The sequence below is a fragment of the Monopterus albus genome, unplaced genomic scaffold, assembly GCF_001952655.1.
Source record: "Monopterus albus unplaced genomic scaffold, M_albus_1.0 scaffold27.1, whole genome shotgun sequence".
Classification (NCBI taxonomy): domain Eukaryota; kingdom Metazoa; phylum Chordata; class Actinopteri; order Synbranchiformes; family Synbranchidae; genus Monopterus; species Monopterus albus.
In genome coordinates, this window is record NW_018127907.1 from 1,176,953 (window position 1) to 1,195,975 (window position 19,023).

At 43.3% G+C, this 19,023-nt stretch overlaps 1 protein-coding gene across 2 annotated transcripts in view; it reads left to right on the forward strand.

The window, feature by feature from the left end:
- gpc4 (glypican 4) overlaps window positions 1-19,023 on the forward strand; it is a 31,763-nt gene that overhangs the window by 7,525 nt on the left and 5,215 nt on the right. Inside the window, exons 1-3 of one of the 2 annotated variants that reach the window (XM_020595503.1) lie at window positions 5,656-5,741; window positions 12,652-12,810; window positions 18,619-19,016. In XM_020595503.1, the coding sequence (XP_020451159.1) occupies window positions 12,702-12,810; window positions 18,619-19,016 (507 nt within the window). In that variant the 5' untranslated portion in view covers window positions 5,656-5,741; window positions 12,652-12,701. Of the gene's footprint in view, window positions 1-5,655; window positions 5,742-12,651; window positions 12,811-18,618; window positions 19,017-19,023 lie in introns of those variants that run through there. The other variant, XM_020595502.1, reaches the window with a different exon arrangement.

Consider the following 19,023-nt stretch of genomic DNA (forward strand, 5'->3'; position numbering starts at 1 on the left):
GATGTAGTTGCAGGGCGACACAGACGCACCATAACAATAAATCAAGCTTAACACAACCAAAGTGTCATGAGTTAAAATTGACTTTATCATTTGGTGGATTTGTGTGGATCATTATTTGAGCCATACTGTGAAAAATCCTGATTTGGCTTTGTGGTTTAACGTACTCGAGTTGAAGGGAGCAGCGCCGTGAAACTCCTTGTTAACACGTCCTGTTTTCACACTGTTAAAGTCAGACGCCCCCACCCCCATATCCTGACTGACATATCAGTTCATTTTCTTCTCCCCCTGCTCACTCTTCAACAGCTCCTCTAGGAGGTCGTGTTTCATTGCTGGTCATTCCTTTCTTCCCCATCCCTGGGTGATTTCCTCCCCTTTTCACCACCAGTAGTGGTTTACTGGTATTTTCCTGCCCTGCTCCATTCAGCCCATCTAGCTCTCGCCTAGTGTCTACTTTTTTACCTTTGTCGTTTTTTCTCTTCAGAAACATTTTCAGATGATGCAACCACATCTCTTCTTAATACACATCTCCCTACAGCTTTGATATCACCTCTGAATGTTAGTACAGAGGAGTATTTGGAGCACCATAACTTTGTATAACATGAAAGGATGCACAAAAATATTAGTTGGTGCACATACACAGCGGTAAGTGTGTTGACATGTAGAGTTTATTGAAAAAGTAAACACACCAGGTGAAGAAATGTATCTCCAGATTCACATAAATCATTGTTTTGGTATCTGGTTGAGCAATTAAGACCATTGCATTTCTAATACGAGTAAATCACTGACTTGTTTTATCACAGCTATTCTTACACTTCCTTTGCAGAGGCTTTTAGCACCTCATCCCCCTTTTTATTGTCCAACTTCTCTGGCTGTTGAAGTCCTTTTGTGTAGTTGATGCTTGGTCATGTAATTGTTTTGTCCCTCTGATATTTGAGCCACCATGCGTCTCCTTTGTGTTGATCACCTCAGCGCTGGTGTCACTCAGCCAGATGTGAAAAGCGCGGCGAAGGGCTGGTGGGCTCTGATCCCAAACAGCTCGGGGTGCGGTGTAAACCTCCCCTCTCCCTTGCCTGACACAACGAGGCTCCACTAACTTGCATGAAGTCATCTCACTGCATAGCTGCCAGTGGGGGGAGTGTGGCCATGATGTAGGTGTAGCTCAACCAAAGTTAATTGATTTCCTATGAAGCCACAGTGGGCTTGATGTCGGTGTTGACAGTCATGAACATCATCAGGATTTGTGTGACTTGTGGTGAGGGAGTGAAGCCAGGGCCTTGCCTGGATGCAGGCCAGACAGGCTGTAATCCTGGCTAATTACTCCCAAGGCCTACATCAAGGTTTCAACTGATGAGGCTCACTTTTCCAAACTAGAGCTAACGTAACAGGTTTTGTAATGTTTACCTAATCCCTCTGTGTGCTGGTCACTCTTGGATTTATTTTCATATCAGTTATATTGTATGAGATCAAAACCATGCTTATGTTCTTTGCTTTTCTAAAGTCCTTTCTTCTATCAAACACAAAAGCCATAGGCGGGTCGTTGGCTGCTTCACACAGCTCGGTGAATTTGACTGACAAGGTGATGCCATGTGTTAAAAGCTGTCATCAAATCTCAGATTTAAAACATGAAGAAAACAAACGTAGACATCCTGCTGACTGAGGGTTGACAAGTGGGGGAGGAAAAAAAAACACATGAAAGGAGCAAATACTTTGTGAGATGATGACTCCAAAGGTGCAAATCATTTGGTCAGGAATTTAGAGGGTGGTTTCTGCTGGCAGAAAAATGTAGTCGTTGTGTGGGAATGTGAGCCGATGCACCAGGGGTTGAGTTGTACATCACTGGAATGGCAAGTACTTTTTGATTTATTGACACATTCAGTATGTATCACCTGGAACAGACTGAGCTATCCATGATGGAGGCCCATTAAACCATTGTACTGTTTACCGGTTTAGACTTTCTGCTCCCTTTGACAGTCGGCAATGAGTGGTTCTCTTCCCACCGCCTCCGCTGGTGTCCAGTTTCTAAGGCCCAACAGGTATATCAGAATCTTTGTTGCCCTTTCGTAGCTCTGAGCTTCTAGAAACCTGATCTCATACCTGACCTCATTCTGCCTGGGTACTTCACGAGGCTCCGTTCTGCCTCAACATCTGGTGGGCTTCAGCTGCCTTTGGATGTCTGTTATAAACACTGTCAGAGAGCTCCCTATTCTTAGGAGGGGTTCGCTGGCTTTTACTGGCAACAATGACATTTATTGTTTGTGTGTTTCAACAGCTCTCATACATTCTGGCAAAGTTGGATTTTTGAAATTCTTTTTATGTGAAATAGAGGAAGGGGTGTTGTGATTTGTTATATGCAACTTGCACATGCAAATGTTTCTGACCAGGCCACACGTCCTCCTTTGATGGTCTAATATGTGGTCCACCTACTTGTAAGTTTAACAGTCATCCATTTCTCTGACAGCACAATGGTGTTTGCGTACGGTCACATGGTTAAGCACTTGGCCTTAAGTAAAGAGTGTTTTTCAATTTCTCCTTTAAAGTCTGTTTTCATTTGTGAGCCATGAGTCAGTGGAAAGACGGAGGACTGGTGTAGAGGGACAATCCAGGAAGGTCTTTTGTGCCTCTTTTTTCCCTCCTCTTCCCTTGTGATAATCACGCTGTGCTGTAACTTGTCCTCTCTGTTTGTCTGCAGAACCTCTGCCCGTCTCTGCAAACCTTAAACACAACACAGTCTCGCCCTCTGTCATTCACATTTCCTTGCTCGCACACACACACATACACGGGCCCAGCTAAGGCGTCAAGGTGGTACTTGCACTGCTGTAGTAAAAGCAGTAGATCAAATTCTGCATCTCTGCGGCTCATCAAAAGGCGCACAAGCTGAAAGAACGCTGTGGAAAGGCAGAAAGATTAAACTAGTTGCCCAGTTTTCCTCCCTGCTATTAGAAGACTTGGTTGCCTCCCCCTCCCTATAGACAGTGCAAATGTTGAGGCTCCCAGCAGAATAGTGGCAGGAAGGATAGGTTCATGATTTACCTTTAACTGCTTTGTCAGGTTTTTTAGCCTCTTTTTTTTATGTATGAGTCTGTAGTCTATACAATACTGAAGAATATCACATGGGTTTGAATGACTGAGTGCCAGTCAGACCGATAACCAGTGGTTGCTTTATTTACCAGAAGGAAGTGGAACAAGTTGCAGAAGGTTTGTGCGGTAGAGGCTATACAAGTGGCCCAAATTCAGCCTCGGCCTGAAACAAACCACTTCTGTTTGAAGTTCAAATTCCTCATGACTGTGTTAACATGAATCACAGCCATAGAAACAGAAGTTGCACAAGTGTTGGGAGCTTGACCTTTATGTTTTATGGTCTCATTTATTTGCTGCTCTGTTTGTGTAGTTCCTGACCCCTGGTGGACCTCAGTGTTCATTTTGGCCCAAATTTTGCCTGTCAAGTAAGGAAACTGTGCTGTGCTATGCAAATGTTGCCCACTGTAGTTGTTGATCAGTAGGCACAGAAAGCAGTGAACATATCAAAATGAATGACCTCTAAGTTCTGGTAATCTTTCAACCCCACTCCCCTTTGGCCTTTTTCTCTCATCTAATGTACTGTGTGCTCATTTTCACATTTACTCTGACAGAGTAGTGTTTTGACTTTTTCTAGGTATTAAATGGTAATTCTTTGAGCTTTAACCATTGCCTAGCATAGATGAATCGACAGCCTCCAAATCCTGCCCAGTTATTTTCCCCCTGCCATCAGGAAACTTGGTTGCTAAATTCACCTGGAGGGAAGTAATTTTACTCTATATGCACAAAGAGGTCAGCGAGTCAAAAGCACTCCCCCAGATTTATTTGACCACAATAGAGTTTATGTAAATTGTGCGGCAGGTGAGCTTTGGGAACAACTCCAGCGGTTGGAATGTGATGTCGGACTTGTTAAAAGTACTTAAAAAAGTGGAGGAGCAAGTAGAAACCCCAACAAAGCAGTGACCTGGGAAGTGGTGTAGGCAGGGAGCTTTTGTGTGGGCAGACAAAGCCGGAGATGCAGGGCCGAGACAGAAGAGGGAAATGGGCAGAGTGAGAGGCCAGCGCAGTGTTGTGGAGTCTCCCCAGGGGCTGCTGGGTAAATGTTCATGGATGGCAGCATTTTGGAATGTTCACAAATGGAGACTTTTAATTGGCTGGAGGCCCTGACTGGTTTAGTGTTCACTCAGGGATGGACTCCAGTGGCAGATGGCTCAGAGTTCTGGATCGCAGTGTGTACTTTGTTTGTCAGATCCAGAGCCTTTTAGAACATAATTCACATCTGGGACCAAATGTAGACGATTTAGCACAGATACACTATTTTAATGTCACATTTTCTGACCCTGAATAAGAAATAGGCTGTTTCTGTGGCAGTGAAGTACTTCTGTGTAAACAGCCATAGATGAGACATGGAGATTACAGTGAGTTCTGCTCTGCCTCGTGCTTTGCAGCAGCAGACATGTCTTTCTTTCTTATCACAGTCGTGCCAGTTGACGAGCAGAGTTTGGCAGTTTAGTGTTATGACAGCTGTGATGTGGAAGAAATTTTAATTCCTGATTTATTTAAGGAAACATAAGTTTTACACAGACATTATCCAAGGCCCTGTGGCTGGCTGCATACATGCCAGAAAGTGTGCCACTAAACCAAAACTCTCTGTTTCCGAAATGGATGGCGGGCACTGTTCTAAGTGGAGTAGATCTCTCATGTCACAAGTGGTGCTGGTGTTTCCTAAGCTCATTACTACTGAGGAGTGTCCTCATAGTTATTTAAGGATGATACTGCGGCTCTATGTAATCTGCATTTACAGATTCACATTAAATTCTAACATTTCTGGTTGATGCTGAATCATGGGTCTCATCGACTTTAGTGGTGTGATGCATCATGTGAGGGATGGCTGCCTTCTGGTCAGTTGACAGCCTGCACAGTGACAAACATCCAGCTCAGAGCTACATGATAAATACTACATGCTATAGTTAGTTGGAGGCAAAGTCATCCTAGTGTCACCACTTTTATAGATTAGACTTAGATTCATTGTTATCATTTCATAGTTAATACAGTTTAAAAAGCAGTTTAGCTTCTGACAATGTAATGCGACATTATAGCAGTGCATGTGCTGATATGTCTGGTGTGTTATGTACCGTATGAACAGAGCCAGTAGTAGGGGTGTAATGATACAGCCAGCTCATGATATATTTAACAAAGAAGAAGGTAAACAGTCAGTCTTATATATGCTGTCTTAGGTGTGTAAGTTAACAAAAAAAAGGTTTTAAGGTATTTGATTCTTACAGGTATTTCTTATTTTGTAGGTTAGTGTAAAATGAAAAAAAAAATCTGTCCCTAAATAAATGTTTTTTTTATTTAAACAAGCAGATTTCTATCTTCTTAAAAAAAAAACTATAGCAGAATCCCTACAATGTATAAACAATGTCCTCATAAAGATAAACATAATATAATAATTCTGCTTGTAAATCAATTAGGCTACCCAACTACAATTACACTTGTGGCGGAGCCACAAAACCCTGCCTGTTGTCATAGAAACTCGTATTTGCAGTCTCGTTTTTTTATTTTTTTTTTTGTTTGTTTTTTTTTTTTTTAAGAAAATTGACACATTTCTTCTCATTGTTTGGCCTTTGGCAACTGAGCAGGTGACAATGACTGCAACATTTCCTTGTGATGTAGCATGTTACTGGTGTTAGCCATCGTTTAAGCCAGAGTGCATCGGCAGAGATGTAAGTAATCTTTGTTTTGGTCCAGTACTTTGCTGGAAAATCAAATGCCATATAGCAAATTTAAAATTTGACAGGGCTTCCTCTATTTTCACCTCCTCCATTTCTTGCTAGCTAGTCTGTTGCTACACTGACTGCTGTAGTAGAGGTTAATGTCACAGTCATTCCCACTGTGGCGTGTGGTAAATGGTCTTATACTTGTATAGTGCTTTTCTACACTTTACAGCACACTCAAAATTCTTTCACACTACTTGGTCATTCACCCATTTGCAGTCACATACATTCACACACCGCTGTTATCACCGGGGGCAACTGGGGGTTCAGCGTCTTGCTCACGGACACTTGACTGGACAAGCCGGGAATCGAACCGCTAATCCTCCGGTTAGAAAACGACCCGCTCTACCTCCTGAGCCACAGCTGTCCCCATAGTCTAGTGTTAACATCATTTACATTTTCTGAGAGTAGTGAGAGTATTGTCTGGGTCACATCATGCTAAAATACTGTTTGCTGCCCCCTGTGAGGAACTACAGACCTGTTGTAGAACATCCTGGGACTCCTGAACATTGATTAATACTACATAGATACTGAAACATAACATTCAGCACCTTGGGTTTCCTCATGATTCAGATGTCCTTCATGACTCCTGTTTTAAAAAAAATCCTTTTAAGGGGTCATTAATAACATCTTCGACTATACTGTCTATTCATCTTTTCAGTTCAGTTCTGCTTGGAGACACTGAGCAGCAGTCATGGACCAGGCTTGGGGTTGCCACCCACCGCAGATCCAGAAGTCCCTTGCCAGCACATTCCACTCTCTTTCAGACTTTCCTTATGAACTGAGCTGAAAAGCATTGATGGTTTGGCCAAAACAGCTATAAACTCTTGTTACTCTCTTTTTTTTTTTTTTTGTAAGAGGTTGAAGTGTAGGTGGAAGCAGTGCCCTGCCCTGATGATCTCCATAAGAACAGCCAACTCCCTAATAATATGGAATATTTTCTCCCTCTGCGGTGACTCTGCTGTAGTTCGGAGCACACCCATGTACGCAGGGTCAGAGTGTAAGATAAATGCAATACATGGATGGGTGTTAACATTTTCTATATGCCGGCTTTTGAAAACCAATTTACTCTTTGTTTTTCAAACTTTTCTTAAGTAGGACAAAATGCTCCACTGAACATGGTTTGGAAATCTGAGCTAAGCAGGGACACAGATATTTAGGTAACTTAACTTTCTTTTTGAAGCCCAGTAACATTCCGTGTTAGTAGTACTTCAAATACTCCCAATGGTAGTACTGTTTGTCTGCACTGTAAAGTAATGTTGGTTATGTAGTGTAGGATGTGGCTGGTTTTAGTCCTTAGAAAAGAACGAGAACAATTTGGACGAGGAAAGTGAAGTAGACACACATTCCCCCCCCTAACCAACTGGCATGATGCCCTTGAGCGAGAGTCTGCGGTTGTACCAAGCAGCAGCCTGGCGTGAATGTGTGGATGTTTGTATCCTTCCCTCCCCTAGCAGCTTCTCCTGTAGCTTGTAAATAAGACTGAGCTCTTAGTCAGCCCACATAGTTAAAGGATTTCTCGTCATATAGAAGGAAATATCACATTATACCTCTGCACTTTTCTAACTGGACTGTGAAGTATATAATGGAACTGTACTGTCGATGACTGTACTGCCTTTTCAAAGTTATTAGTGAAAGCTCATTAAAGCTAAGCATTTTGAGATGTTGCATTCAATTTCCATGCCCTCCCGCCGATGATGGCCACTGGTATTATGTTTCTGGATTGTCCGTCCGTCCATCTGGCCCATATTTGTGAACGTGATATCTCAGGAGCACATTGAGGGAATTTTTGCACATTTGGCAAAAGTGTCAATTTGGACTGAGTGATGAACTAATTAGATTTTGGTGGTCAAAGGTCAGTGACCTCACTTCTGTCTCATACCCGTGAATTTGACTGGCTGGCAGAGACATACAACTGCAAAGCAGTAATTCTAGGTTTTTTTGTTGTTATTGTTTTTTTGAGGATTAGCTGAATTGCTGACTGAGAAACAAATAGGAAAATCTGAAATGTATTTTTGAATGAGCAGTGTGCACAAATAAATAATTTTAAAATCCATGCATAAACCACCAGGGCTCTTTGAGATGAAAAGAAGAGGACAAGAAAGAGTTTAAGAAGTGAATGACAGAGAAAAAGCAATTGCTGTGATTTGAAATGAATATGCAGCTGTTTTCCGGCTTATACTAGTTGACAACCAAAATGCTTCCAAAACAAAAGCCACGGAAACGGAAATTGTCGATTGACTTTGGTTTGTAAGCTGTGGAACTGGCAGTGTGTAAATTTAGCTTAAGAATGGCCGAGCATTGTCAAATGACAGAAGGAAAGGTGTCTGAGCCAAACCAGGACTAGTAACCAAACCTATTTGCTTTTTATACATAAAGCCTCTTAGGTGCAGCATTGGTCTTAGGGACTACAAGTTACACATTGTTTAATTAAAGCACTTATGTTCATACCTCAACTCAAGACATCAAGCTCTCTGTTGTGTATATACTGCAGCTCATATTCTCTCGAAGTCAAAAGGTGTCATTGTCTTTACTTGTCAGTCAGTTTTTTGTGTTTGCATAAAAACTACATGGCTAAATACCTAAATGCCATTGCTTTTAAAGGTAACTTTTGGATTCAGCACCTCAAAAATTTGCACATTTCAATTCTGAAGCATAAAACTTTTTATTAGAATTGCTGAGCAGCATTTTCTCTTTTTACTTGTTCTCCTTGTGTCTCTGTAGTTTTTCCTGCTTGAAACAGTTTAACAGATTATTATGCCTGTAACGAACCTCATGCTTATGTGTAAAACTTCACACCTTAAAAAGCAACATCATGCCTTCATCAAAAGAACAGGCTGAGCACATGTGATTATGCGTGACAGGATGTGGAGCAGAATAGAAAGTTACCCAACAAATGGCAGCAATCCCTTAAACCCCCCAGGATAATTACATCCCAGACAGAGGTGAGGAGCAGCAGGAGAATTGTTGTGGTTGCAGGGCGTGTAAATTCACAACAGTCTGCTGGCAGCATTTTCCTTTACATGTCACAGCAGGGGGCATAATAATGTAGGTATACTGTAGGTACAACAGTCAACCTTTGTATTCAGACATGTTTCACACATCTCACGCTACTGGGAATGTTCGGGGCTTTGTTTCATATGCTGGACATTCAAAGATTGGTCAGAATGACTTGGAAAATGTTCACACGTTTTTCATATTTGGAAATGAAATTGCCCCGGTGTCCACCGTCTCAAACTACCACTGGGATTGAATTAGTGTGTTCATAAACTATGAGCAGCATAGTTTATCATTTAAATTGTTTACAAATGTTGATGGCTGTGTGAAAGCTCAGAGGTTTGGTTCAGTCGCAGACCACCAGGCACCAATTAATGACAGATGTCGATGAATGGTTGGTGACGTACAGGACCCCATGACCTCCTTCACGGCTCTCTTAGCTGTTTTAGTGATGTCGTGAGTTCAAAAGGGTACAGAAATAATCCCTGGGGGACTTGTATGACTTGAGATTGGAAGTATATGACTTTTAAGGGTTTTCTGTTTATATTTAGTGCATGTGCCTGCAACCTTTACAGCTTATAATTGCCTGTGTGAGTGGACCTCTTTTTGTATGCGTTATTATTGGAGTAATTGGTGTGGGTGGGGGGTGAGTTACTGTGTGTGGTGGATACGCTGACTGGCGGACAGGGAGAGTCAGAGGACAGGACCTCTCTCAGAGGACTGGCTGGTAACCCCTGACCTCACTGGTTAAGCCTGCAGGGTGGTGGTGGTCGAGGTGAAGGCGGCGGGGGCGGGGGGGCACTCTGAGGTCCGTCTGGTTCAGGGCCACATGATGGCAAGCAGAGGGAGCAGTGAGGTGTCTAATCTGGTTTTTGTCTGTTAGGCATTTTCACCTCCTCCACCACCCCCCACCATCCTTCCTCTGAGAAAAGGGTTTGAGAAGCAGGACAATGTCAAAGGGAAGTGACTTATTTTATGAGCCATTTAAAGGGGGTGGTGGTCCCCCCCACAAAGGAAAAGCAGAGAGGCAGCGGAGAGCTGATGAATAGCATGACACACAGTCACATGTTTGTTTACAAGACTGCTCTCTTGTTTTGAACACCATAAATGGCAGTTTTCTTCTTCTGAGTGACACTTGAACAATGTTCTGCCTCTGTCTTATTACATCTTAAAGTACTTGGGAAACTGGAAGGGTGAGAGGCCCCTAAAAGGAACTCCATAATGCAGGTGGGAGCCAGTTCTTCAGCCACACAGAGACTGTCTGTGCCAGTGATGGTAGAGAAATGACCAGTGCATCCACTGATGTGAAATAATGAGGCTGATACATGTCGCACATAGTCTGGTGTGATGTTGATTTTTATCGGATCCAACTGTTCTGGGTGATGGTTCAAACAGTGCTTTGAGAAATTGACTGCCAAAATGTTTCTACAAGGTATGCATTAGCTAAGGATCTCCAGTTTTCAGAGAGTTAATCCTTTGTGCTAACAATGTGACATTTGTACAGACATTCCTGTGAAATATTGGCCATCTCACTTTTATTTGTGTACTTTGGTAACTTGGACTCTTTTCATGGACATAACCCTTTTTGGTGGTACGCCTGTGCTGCGGGCAAGGACGGGGCCCTGCACAAGGGGAGACTGGATGGCTGTTTCACCTAAAAGTTCAGTGTGTGTGTGTGTGTGTCTGTATGCTGCCCCTTGTACCTCCAATCACATTGGTACAAAGAGCCATGTGTTGAGCAGTTATGTGATGTGTGAATGTGTTTAGGTAGGGGCTGCCAACTGTGCCTGGCTATATGTGAGTATGTGTCTACGAGTGGATCGGTTGGAGTGGGTTTGGGGAGAGGACTGTGAGAGAAGGAGTGACTTGAGGCTTATTTGGACTTGATCCCAGACAGATGGGACCAGTTTATGGCGCCAGGGTGCATCCCTCCCTCTGGTGCCCTGTTTAGATGATTGTATTGCTGTGAGTCACTTCTGACCCTGAAGTTTAATTTTTTTAGCAGTATAGTTGCAATTTCAGACATGTAGGCAGCTTGATGTTCGTTGTTCTGAGGCAAATCAGTTTTGTCTGGTGTGATTAGCTTAATATTTCTACAAGCACACATCAGACTCTTGCGGTTATAGGAAGCTTAGTCTAGAAATGTATACATTTTTTGTCGATATAGTTTTACATGTGTAAAATAACAAATGTTACTATCAAAGTCCTGGTTTTCTAATAGAAGTTGAAGGGCGGTATCTGTTACATGGACCAAAAGAATGAAAACAACCTGAAGATCTTATACAAAATACAGAACAACATGGCTCTGTGCTTGTTATGACAGCACATTACAATGGTGATCAAGCCAACTGCAACAACCTGAACCTAAGCTCCAGCAATCTTCAACCCAGTAAGTAACAGAATAGAAGGTTTTTTTTTTTTAATGCTCAACGTGAACAAAGCTGGAATTAAAGTGAGAAAAGGCCCCATTTGTAGTAAATCCATTCAGCAAAGAAGAAATTCAATGCTACTGATGATGTTTATAGAAGCTGCAAGGCCCCAATAACATCTCTTTAGTTCACAATTTTTAGTTTCATCTAGCTTTAAATAAATTACTGGTGCATTTCATATAAAAGGAAAATGTATAACACATTATACACTACACATACTATATGAAAACTGGGGTCAACATTAGCACTTTAGGCTAATTTAGTTTAATTTGGTGTCTTTCAACACATGCAGGTAATATTAAAGCCCTGGTCCATTTATCACATGTACGCCATGCAAGAAGCAGTAACCTGTATGGGCACCCAGGCCCGTGTCGGTGAGTGTGAGCTGGTGGGGGGAAACTAAACAGGCTGTTGGTTCCTAGATGCAGTGAAAGGATCCCTGTGTTCTCCCAAATTCCAGCAGCCGCATTTAAAACAAAACATTATTGCAGCTGCATTCGTCCTTCCCTGACCCTCCTGTTTAATGGGATATTAAGCTCTTGACAAATTTGTCATTTGCTATTTTATCAGACAGGATTTAGGTTTGAATAATGGTAGAGAACAGAGCTTTTTGAGGATTTTGGCTCAGTTCACATCCATGTTCATACATAAGCAGAAGCAGAACAGTGTGAAATCCTTTTTCTAACTAAACTGACATTATAGAAACAGAAAACACTTCACATGTGTCCTGCTTGGAACTTAAGGGTCACTTAAGCCAGCATTAAGAAGAAAGTATCACCAAATCAAAAATTGGTCATGTAACAGATGCCTGCTGCCTCCTGGTAATCATAAATGATGTTGAAAAGGTGTTGTCCCCATTTACATTACATCCAACAGAGACCAGTGCTTTCCTCTGTATTTTTTTTTTTTATATATAAAACACCAGTCTGTGCTTCACGTGTAAAAGATTTTTAAAAATGGTTGCACATGGCTAAAGTCAGCATTCTTTACTTGTGGAGTGGGTGACGAGCTAATCCTCTGCTGTTAATGTCTGTATTTTAGAAGGACTGGGGAGTACCAGGATAAGAGCAAGGCTCTATAAAGTGGCTGACTAAAGACTGTTCTGAGCTGAGTGTTGAAATAATCCACTTTAATTGCAGTTAAGGGGTGTTTTCACAGCCAGGGTGCATTTGAGTTGGTGAGTTGTGAGCTTAACAGATTTTATTCCAAAGAAACTGTTACTTATTACATGAAGTCAAATATCCATTAAAAAGGCCAATCGGCTCAATTTATTGTAATCTTATGCACGTTACCAAAGCCCGCTGAGCATATTTGTCTTCTAACATACCCCAAAATGGGTCTCTAACCGATCAGATGTATTGTATTTGTAATGCGACTCATGATGACATAAGTGCTTTAATGGTGTTTAATAGTATCCTCATTGTCTCTTTTAGGAGCCCGCCTAAAAGTGTGTCCACAGGGTTTCTCCTGCTGCACGGTAGAGATGGAGGAGAAGCTGAGCCAGCAGAGCCACTCGGACATGAACGCTCCCGTCTCCAGGCTCAGCAGCAACCTGCAGTCCACCTTCAAACAGAAGCACGAACACTTTGACAGTAAGCAAAAACACTTACAGAAACGAATGCACACACGCACACCAGCGACTACTTAGACTACACTATACTGCTGGCTGCAGCGTCCCCCTAACAGCACTTATGTTTCATGATTCTTGACGGACGCTCCCATCTGCCAGTGCGCTGCCGGAGACAGTCAGTCTGCGTCGGTTGGTCCGTCCACCTGTCTCTCAACATCTTGGCACACTGCTTCAGCGTCCCCCACTACCCGCATCCCTTCTCCCCAGGTGCACGCTTCCAAACAGCCCACACACATCCTAAGATTGTCTTCTCCGCACTTCCTGTTCCTCTGTGTGTGTGTGAGCACGTGTGTATGCCTCTAAATATTGGGATCAGGTTTCTCTTGCTGAGAGTGGGAGGGCATGGGAACATGCAACAGTGCTGAGTCGCCGAGGAAGAGGGGCAGCTTTGAAAACCCCCAGTCACCCAACAGCTCTGTGAAGAAGCATGGACAGACGGAGGACAGGACGAGGACTGTTCTGCAACAGATTTGAAAGTTTCTAAATGCACTGGAATTTTGCTTATTCGGTCGGTTATGTGTGTGGTTTGATGCTCTTGTGTGTACACATGCATGCCTGTGCGCATGTGGGTCAGAAACCCTCAGATCTTATGTGTCTGTGAAAGGCAGCGAGGGATCGTCAGTAACAGGGAGCGTGTGTATTGCAGCCAGATGTGAACAGGAATGTGACGTGTCGGAATGCAGTGTCTGCTCAAGCTGTCCCGCCCCTCTTTTTCTCCTCTCTCACTGCCCTTTGTCCCCAATCATTCCTCTCTCTCCCACTAACCCTCTCTTTTCCCAGCACACCCTTCTTACTTTCTCACACGACTCAACTGGTGCTTTCTGAGCTATGGTCTTAGGGCTGCAACTAACAATTATTCTCAGTTAGAAATGATTTTTTATTGTTGGTTAATCTACTATTTCTTGATTAATGGTTTAGATTATAAAATAGGGATAAATGTCGATCACAGGTTTGCCACAGCCCAACGATGTTAACAAATTAATTAATTGAATAATCATTGCAGCTCTAGATTGTTTAAGATTGTCAGGCTGCCTTAAAGTTAAATTATATATGATAGAGTCCCGTGAGGATTTTATACGGTCTCAGTTTAGCTAGGAAATTTGGAAATTTTGTCCTTATGTTTGCAGATAATCTCCACTCCAGCTAACACATTTACCTTAGTTAGCTCTGTCCCTGTTTTTTCTTAGAACATACTGTAGCATGACTTGTTGCAGTAAGAAGAGAAACGATGTTTTCCTGGTATGAAAAAAAGTGACATTCTTGTAGCTGCACTGCATTTGCTCTGCTGGACATATAGGCGGTGAAGTATTTATTACTTACAGATTTTGTGATGGATGCTTTCCTGTACAGTTCTTGAACATCCAAGAAAAGCGGTGAGACTAAAAGGAGTTGGTCTCTGATTTTGAGGAACAGATACCAGAACCATGATTGTCAAGACAGTTTCCACTGACGTTTTCCATAACTAAGAAAATTTACAGTCAAACTTCATTGTGGCTTCAGCTATGAGTTTTTCGGAGCTGAGGTCAGAGTCCACGTTTACTCTGTAATATCACACCACCCTACAGTGTTACTGTTTAGGGTGGGTTTTTTTCCAAGATCTAATTGGACAAGAGAGGGCAGCTCTTGAACTTAACCTGAAACTCTTCCTGAGCTTCATTTGCCTTTTGTGCCCCCTCTTCATCACTGTAGACTGGTTGCTGCTGTCCCTGAACGACTAGATGTGGGATCTCTTTACAAAGGCCTGCTGTGCTCTCTTCCACCTGGTCCATTAGACCGTCTCTCTCACTGGATACGGTGACAGACTCAGGTTGCTGCCCTGTTATGCCCTGTTGTCACATGGAGATACCCAGATGGAGGCACTTTCTGTCAGTGAAGCTGCCACAGAAAGCGGCTATCACTGTTTTTAGTCTTACAGAAGAACACAGTCATAGTGATGACATCAGCGAACTGCTCCCGAGGAATGGGGCACATATGTCCATAAACACAACAGTACATGAAGACAGATGCAATAACATGCAGTCTCACACTAACAAACTCAGGAAGTGGTGTATGTGATTAGGCAGGCTCTCATCATGCGCCTGGAGCTCGGAGTCATGGCCAATTAAGACCAGAGCCAGAAATAGTTCTCCCCTCTCTGTCTCTCCTCATGCTGTGTTTGTCCTGGCCTCAGCCTCTCTGTCCTGTTGCACTGACCCTGTCAGCCTGTGTCTGGGATTTAAGTGCTTGGATTAAGGCCCCTTGTCTCCACACACACACACGCACACAACAAGCGACATCCATCCAAAGCACTGAAGTCCAACAGCAGGAGGGACAAAATCCCATCCCATAAGAAAAGGGAGAAGTGCAAGGACTAATTGGCACAAATAGGATGCAATTACTGCCTGGGCTAGAACTGGGGGAGCAGAGTTTAAAGAGACAGGGGTTTGGTGGTGCAGGGGCGAGGGGGAAGCTCCTTGGAGGGGAAAATGGGAGGCAGGAGTGGGAGGAGATCAGTCAGCTTCTCTGTTCCTATGATGGATTGGGTCTGAGACTATCACTCATAATTTAGGGCCTTTGCTGCAACATGTGGAAATAGTGACAGGGTGAGAAGAGGGAGCAGGGAAAAGACAGATCCTCACAGAGGCAGCAGCCATTCTTCTTCCTTACATTTCACTGCAGTTTACTCTCTGTGTCGTGTAACCTTTCACCCAGATGCTGCCAGACCATTGGCTGAGTGACTGGCATTTTTTTAAAATCCGGGTAAAGTAGAAATAAATGTGTTCTGAGTCTGTCACACCACAGGAAAATGCGTTATTAACCACCCAGCCAAATTCGAATGAATAAGAATGTATAGTATATAAAATTAACTTTCAAACTCATGAAAAAATATGGAGTATTCTCTGCTCTGAAATGCTCGGGGGGGGCATTTGGGTGAAGACACTGAAACCACTGGAATTACAGTATAGTTTTGGGCTTTATGGAGCCGCTCCTCCTTTGTGTTGATGTTTGAATGAGAGTAAGCTAAACACACACACAGATCAGACAGCTGCTGTCGCACCAGTGGAATTAGGAAGCCTAGGAGAAGTAAAGTGAAACTAAAGTTTACAACACCTATGCTCATTACTGTACGTGCAATAAAACCTGTGTGAGTAAAAAGATAGTAGGAGTAATTTAATGAAACACCTGCTAAACAAGCATAAACTTGCAGAGAAGTAGAAATTTAAGCTTTGCCAACAATCTGTGAGCTTGTTCAGCAGACAGTGGGGCTCTGTCCCATGCAACAGCTGCACGGTCCGCTGTGTCAGTTCAGACCATTGTCATTGTTTAATACTGAGGCAGCATCATTAATGATATCTTTTGCTCAGTCTCACAAGTTCCATTAAAAACAAATGTAAGCATAGAGCTGGAGGCGTTGTATTAAGGATGGCTCCAGTGTGCCATTAAGCCATGTGTTCTGCCCCACCCAAAAAAATCCTGAACTTTAAAATGTTGAATAACTGTTTTAATGGTCTGGCTCCACAATTCAGTGCTACATAGTTCTCGGTCTTTCACATTTTCAGCATCTATTTTCTGGCATGTATAATGTAGTTAGAAACAAATCACTGGTTTTGCTTTACCCAGACTTTCATGGAAAAATCCTGAGTTAGTGTTTGGCTCCTCAGCCTGCTTGCAGCCAGCAGCACATCATAGACAGTTTTAATGACAATAAAGATGCCTGTATAATGCTGATCTGTTTAGCATGTATGCATTACTGCTTTAATAAACAACAAAGGAAAAAGAGAAGTTCAGGGTTGTCCTCCTGCTTCTTGCCTCTTCCTCCTACGTCTCCTTTCACTGACTTTAAACTTGTAGCTACTATGACATTCCAGGGGTAGGGGTGGACCTTTTGTTTTAATGTCTGTCAACTGAGTATGGAGCTCGGTGCCCTCCCCTGTGTGTGTGTGTGTGTGTTAGAGAGGGCTAGGGGAGCAGTGATGGTGGGGAGGTAAATGGAGGGGCTGCAGTGTTTCCGGTATCCTTGGCGACACAGTGGGGATTTGGAGTTAAAAAAGCTCTCAACTAAACCCGCCGCGAGCCGCCCTCACCCCTCCCCTCCCTCATTTTTTCTTTTTAATGTGTCAGTCTGAAGTGGAAGTGACAGTGCTACTTGGGGACTGTGTGTGTACTGATGGCAGGGAGTGTTTAGTGACTCCCCCCGTGAGAGCATGGGAACTTTACATTTCAAAGCCAAGCAGAGGGCACCCAGAGAAAGTGCAGCGGGACAGAAGTTCTGAGCACATGGGGCAGCGAAGGGGTGATGTAGAATAGCTAAAAAAAGAAAAGGGGGTGAGTGTGTTCTTGCATGCCTGCAAGAGTGAAGGTGAAGCATTTTTCAGAGACAGGAATTCTCATTTTGTTCAGATTAAGAAAGTTGGGGGTGAGCAGGGGCTGTCCGTGGGAGAGGGGGCCTGGATTATTAGAGGTGGGAGAAAGCAGTGAGGGGGGTGATGGACATTCCTCAGGATGAAGTAGGTCATTGTTCCCTGTCTCTTGTGAAGAGAGCTCTCTGAAGGAACTGATGAAGTGAAAGCAGCAGAGGGAGGGAGATGCAGGGCTGGATGGGGGGTACAGGTCCATACACAGGAGGGGAGGAGGGTCACATTATTCAGTAATCCTATTGAAAATGCCTCTGAAGGACAGTCCAAGAGAAAGTGGGAGAAAGGAAGGCAAATGGAATGTGACAACAGAAAAATGCCATTGATGATGGTCAGTTTGAAGCGGCTTGATGTGGAGAGACGTCTTTGCTGAATGGCAAGTCTGCAGAGACGAAGAGCAGCCTGATGGTCCAGCTCCACCCCCCGCTACACTCCTCATCTTATCATTCCCTACTACCTCCCTTCCCATAAGACATTCCTTTGCCTTTCACAAGATTTTATGCTTAAGCTGATGCTGTTGAGATGGTCAAAAAGTATGGGCACAGGTGAAGTGGAATAACTAGCACTCTGAGTGGAAGCCGCTCACGAGTCAGAAAGCACCGATGTGGGTGGAGGTTATATGTAGGGCTGTACCTGACTAAGGAATTTGTTCAGTTGACTGTCAGTCAGCTCCTCAGTGTGACTATCCGTTCTTTTTATTTTAACAAATAGAGCCTAGACTGTCAGAAAATCAACTGGCATGAATTTCAGTGATGATTTCGACCACATTAACCTCAGTATTTAAATGCAAAAGAGTGACATGAACATACTTCTGAGCATTTAAAAGTCAATACAGACAGCTGCGTATGATGCAGTAGTTAAATTGCAACCTATTTAAATTGACGCTATCTAATGTCGGGCTGCCATATGGATTTGTCGGAATAACGGGACAGGCAGCGCACTTGTATTCCTGGTGAAACAATGCTCTTATAGGCAGTTTTTTCTTCTGACATATGGTTATAGCCTAATTCCTCTTATTTATAATTCCTCATTGATATGTCCCCCCCCACACACACACACACACATTTTTGTTAGTTTCTTAGTCCTGTTCAGATGGATGCACATCACAGAAACAGCCCCCCCTAATCATGCCTAATGTTTTGTAATGGGAGAGCCACAAAGTGTGACTCTGTTTGGCCCAAAGAAGTAAAATCAAGTTAATAAAAAAAAAAAACAAGCAACTGGGTTATAGATTAAATTAGCCCTGTCTTTCCCAGGCAATATGTTATCGTACAGATTCCTTCATAACACCTTTAGTCAAACACTGAAGCATTAACAAGCTTAGACAAATGACATTTAGTCATCACACTGATCCTCTCCTCTGCTTTTCTTCACAGAGTTTTTCCGTGAGCTTTTGAAAAATGCAGAGGTCTCTCTTAACAACATGTATGTGCGAACATACGGGATGATGTACGTGCAGAATGCAGAGCTGTTCAAGAACTTCTTCACAGCCCTGACTCGGTACTACCTGTCTGGCAGCAGTGCCGTCAACCTAGAATCCATGCTGTCAGAATTTTGGGCTGACCTCCTGGAGCGGATGTTCCGGCTGGTCAACGTCCAGTATGAATTCAGCGACTCCTACATGGAGTGTGTCAGCCGGCACACGGAGCAGCTGCAGCCCTTTGGCGATGTTCCTCGCAAGCTCCGCATCCATCTGACACGGTCCTTTATTGCTGCACGTACCTTTGTGCGTGGCCTAGCACTCATGCCAGAGGTGGTCAATAAAGTTTCTACGGTAAGTG